Below are 4,589 nucleotides of genomic sequence, written 5' to 3'. Positions count from 1 at the left end.
CGCCTGTAGATGAATGGGGGGTATTTCTGTAATACAGTAAGAATGTATATAAAGCTTTCATAATATTCTTTTTCTCGAAATAGGCTTTTTTGATGACTCTTTTAAGCGTTTTAACCGCATTCTCGGCAGCACCATTTGATGCTGGATGATATGGTGCGGTAAATATGTGATCTACCCCATAATTTTTAAGGAATTCTTGAAATTCCGAACTCGTAAACGGTGGACCGTTATCTGTCACTATTTGTCGCGGTATCCCCACCTACTCCAAAGTTCCAGCAATTTAGTAATGGTACTTGTTGCTGTTGTACCAGATACATTAAAAATTTCCACCCACTTTGACATCGAATCAATAACTACTAAATATGTCTGTCCAAAAATAGGTCCCAAGAAGTCTAAATGTAGCCTAGCCCACGGTTTGGACGGCCAGGGCCACGGACGAGGCGCCTGGCGCGGGGGCGCATCGGCATGTGCTGCACATGTCGCGCACTCACGACACATAACCTCGATAGCCTCATCAATACCCGGCCACCACACATAACTTCGGCCTAAACCTTTAGACTTAACAATACCCATGTGAGGTTCATGTAAAATTTTTAGTACCCTTTCCCGACATCCCTCCGGTACTACAACCCTGTGACCCCACATAACGCAACCGAGTTCTTCATATAACTCATTCTTCCTATTAAAATAAGGTTGCATGACACTAATTTCGCAATCCGTAGGCCATCCGTCTCGTATAAATCCTAACAACCTGCCTAAGATAGGGTCTCTAGCAGTACATCTTTTAATTTCGTTATAATCTAATAACAATGTATCCTGCGCAAAATGTAAATAAGTTTGTTCCGGCATCGCAGAAACCGGTTTGTTATCTCTGCGCACGGGCAGTCGTGACAGGCCGTCCGCTGTATTCTCGTCCGTCTTAACGTATTCGATATCATAACTATACGCCGATAAAATAATTGCCCACCTTTGCATCCGACTAGCAGTCATGGTAGGAATGCCCACATGAGGGCCAAAAATCGATACCAGCGGTTTATGATCTGTGCGTAGTACAAAACGTCTACCAAAAACGTATTGATGGAACTTTTTCATACAAAATATTATAGCTAATGCCTCTTTATGGATTTGCGAGTAATTTTGTTCCGCTTTGGTAAGTGTCCGCGATACGAACGCGACCGGGCGTTCGGGTCCGCCTCGGCTTCCGCCGCTCGGCTGCGACAACACGCCCCCCAGCCCCACCGCACTTGCGTCACACGTCACAATAAGAGGTTTATTTGGATCATAATGTGCCAAGACCTTTGAACTAGTTAAAATATTTTTAATTCCTATAAAGGCTTCTTCACAGTCTTGTTTCCATTCCCACTTTACATTTTTCCGAAGTAAATTATACAATGGCACTAATCTGAGACTAAAATTCTTAACAAACTTAGCAAAAAAATTTGCCAACCCCAAAATGAACGTAAGTCAGAGACATTTATTGGTCTAGGAATTTTTACGATCGCTTCGATTTTCGCGGGGTCTGCCTTTATACCATCCTTTGAAATTATATATCCTAAATACGATACCTCCTGAGCTATAAAAACGCATTTCGATTTTTTTAATCTTAAGCCACTGTCAAATAGGCGCTTGAATACCATTTCCAAAGCTTCTAAATGTTCTAATTCCGTTTGGCCCCCTATTATGACATCATCAATGAACACCGCCACATTAGGTATACCTGTAAGTAAATTTGTCATAATACGCTGGAATATCCCTGGACTGGACGATAGCCCAAAAACTAAACGGTTATATATAAATAAGCCCCGATGAGTGTTAATAACGGTGTACTTTTTAGAGTCATCCAACTCAATTTGATTATACGATTGAGATAAATCGATTTTACTAAAATACTGACTGCCATTTAATACTACCAGTACATCGTCAATTCTGGGTAACGGATACCGGTCGACCAGCAAAACCGGGTTAACAGTAGTCTTATAGTCTACACAAACCCTGAGTGCCCCATCCGACTTATTTACGGGGACTAGTGGTGATGCCCACTCCGAACAATCGACTGGTTCAATTATTCCATCGCGAAGCATCGCGTCAATCTCGGCGTCGACGCGCTCGCGCAGCGCAAATGGCAATGGGCGCGCGCGATGGAATACCGGCGCCGCCCCTTCCCGCACCCGTAGCGTTGCCTTGCCCCCCGTGAACTTCCCCAGGCTACCGTCGAACAAATTCTTATACCTGTCCAACAATATCTCAATTTTATTATTTAGTTTTACACTCTTGTTATGAAACACACTGCAACTATCATTCCGACTAGTTATAATATTACGTCTTTTAACAATATTCGTTTTTAATTCAGGGACTGAGATTCTCAGCTCTGCAAGCCACTGTCTACCTAACAAGGAAGCAGTACCCCACTGATAATAAATAACTCTAAATTTTTGGTTATACTACCGTGTGTAACTAAGGGCTTTATGACACCTAACGGTTGAATTTTTGAACCATCTATGAATTTTAAACATAAATTATACGGTCGTATAGGCCGATGTCTAAAATGTTCATCATAAGTATTTTTACTGATGCACGATATAGCCGTTCCAGTGTCTATTTCCATATTAATGACCTCGCCGTCCAGTGAAATGGGATAACTCACCGCCTTGTAATCCCGCAAATTTAAGTGATGTAAATCCATGCTGGCGTCCTCCACCTCCTCCGATGATCGATCGCTAACATCGACCTCCCCATAGTGGAACTTCCTATCACTATAGTATTCACCACGCACTGATCCACGAGCTGCTTTCGGACACATCCGGCGCAGATGACCCGCATTTTTGCACCTGCTGCAGACGAAATATCGGAATCTACACCCCTCATATAGATGACTCGTCGACCCACAGCCCTTGCAGGAATCGTTGTTGACACGATTCGGAAGCTGCGTTTCCACCACCGCAACCTTATGTGCGCCTTTCCAGACCGCGCCGCCGCGACCCGGTCGCGTGTGACGCCCGCCGCTTCCGCGTACGCTTTGTCCCCGGGCCGTTACCTGCGCCGATATTTTGTGCACTTTGGCATTTTCCAACACCTCTGACCCGCTTCCCGCCTCCACCGCCGCTGCATCTCGCTCTGCTGCTTCTAATGACGTCGCTAGTCTTACTGCACTTACAAAATCTATATTTCCGTCCTCCGCAAACAACCGTTGTCGCATTATGTCCCCTTAAGTCCGCAAACAAACTGATCCCGTAAATTCCCGTTTAATTCCTCCTTAAACTCGCACTTCCTGGCCAATTTTTTTAATTCAGCCACATAATCCGCAATACTTTCCTCAGGAAGCTGTCTCCGCTGTCTGAATCTGTACCTTCCGCGAGCACTGACGGAGTTGGCTGTAGGTGTTGACGCAGCAAGTCACTGGCTCCATCAAATGTTAGTTCCGCCGGTTTCTTCGGACTTGCCAGGTTTACCAAGAGTTCGTACGCTTCATCTCCCATTGCTGATATCATTGTAGGCAGCTTCAACTCATCTTTGATATCGTTTGCCTTAAAATACATCTCGAGTCGATCCACGTATGATGACCACGTACCCGACTGAATGTCAAACTCGCGAATTTTACCAATAGACATTGTTCTGTATACTATTTCCTGCACTATCCAGAATTTTCCTCGTCGCCAATGTAGTATTTCTAGGAATTACTGGGAGAATTAATAAAACACAACGTCCGCGTACAAAGTGTATTTCGAACTCATTTCTTAAACCTACCCGCCACCGCTCGTTATAATTCATACGAGTATTTTATACACTACACGGAGAAAGTTCCTTATGACTGCCGCCCAGCCTTCGGGGGGGGGGGGCGACTGAGCAGTTATGTTGGGGTCACCGTGCCTTACGGCTCGGCGTTGAGCCACCCGGATTTGATCTTGACCTTCGGGTGACCGCCGGGCCGAGTCCCTAACCTATATACACGCACGGCATACCAACTAAAACTCCGCGGTGGCCGTCTTCGGCGCATTAGGGACGACTGTGGGCTTCCTCTGACTGAAATGTTTAAGTTTTCGTCCGCAGTCGTCCCTGCGCGGTGCCGCCTGTTGCGGCCTGTTCTCCCTATGGGGGGGCTCAGAAGCCCCGCGTAACCGAAGGACGCTCGGCGTCAACGGCAGCATGAGGCCTACCTTCCACGCTGCCGTCCATCTCGGGGTCATCACAATGTGCGAGATGTGCACAACGTACACTAAGGGCGGACGGCCCCCAGCCGCCCGCCGACGACCCCCGATGGCCCCTATTAGTCGCCTTTACGACAGGCAGGGGATACCGTGGTGGAATTCTCCAAACGCCCCCATTCCACAGGGCGGGAGACGCCGGTCAGTCGTCCGCCCGGCGCCTCCTACGTCTCCTCTGGCGGCGGGAGGGATCTTCTCTCTCCCGATCCCTCTCGGCACTCTCCTTCTGCGAGATGACTACCTCACAAAAGTGGGCCACCGCACGCCAGGATCTTTGGCCGCCGACCATGGAAGCGACCACGGCTGGCAGCGAAAGATCTCCTCCGAGACCTAATTGTAAATATAACAAGAATACTTCTCTAAATATATTTATACGTACAATAGCTT

The 4,589-nt window shown here is 46.9% G+C and overlaps 2 protein-coding genes across 2 annotated transcripts; both read right to left on the bottom strand.

The window, feature by feature from the left end:
• Window positions 1–237: 237 nt before the first annotated feature.
• LOC119190992 (uncharacterized protein K02A2.6-like) lies at window positions 238–990 on the bottom strand. The gene has a single exon (XM_037444685.1). The coding sequence runs from the start codon at window positions 988–990 to the stop codon at window positions 238–240; it is 753 nt and encodes a 250-aa protein (XP_037300582.1).
• Window positions 991–1,456: 466 nt separating this feature from the next.
• On the bottom strand, window positions 1,457–3,199 carry LOC119190943. Its single transcript, XM_037444483.1, has 2 exons — window positions 2,645–3,199; window positions 1,457–2,229 (listed from the first exon to the last, which is right to left on the bottom strand). Exons 1-2 carry the CDS (start codon window positions 3,194–3,196, stop codon window positions 2,224–2,226), a joined length of 558 nt encoding a protein of 185 aa, XP_037300380.1. The 5' UTR covers window positions 3,197–3,199; the 3' UTR covers window positions 1,457–2,223.
• Between the last annotated feature and the right edge of the window lie 1,390 nt (window positions 3,200–4,589).

Source organism: Manduca sexta, chromosome 28 (genome assembly GCF_014839805.1).
Source record: "Manduca sexta isolate Smith_Timp_Sample1 chromosome 28, JHU_Msex_v1.0, whole genome shotgun sequence".
NCBI classification, from domain to species: domain Eukaryota; kingdom Metazoa; phylum Arthropoda; class Insecta; order Lepidoptera; family Sphingidae; genus Manduca; species Manduca sexta.
Note: the sequence above shows the minus strand (reverse complement) of the source record. Positions and strands in the feature narration are given on the sequence as shown.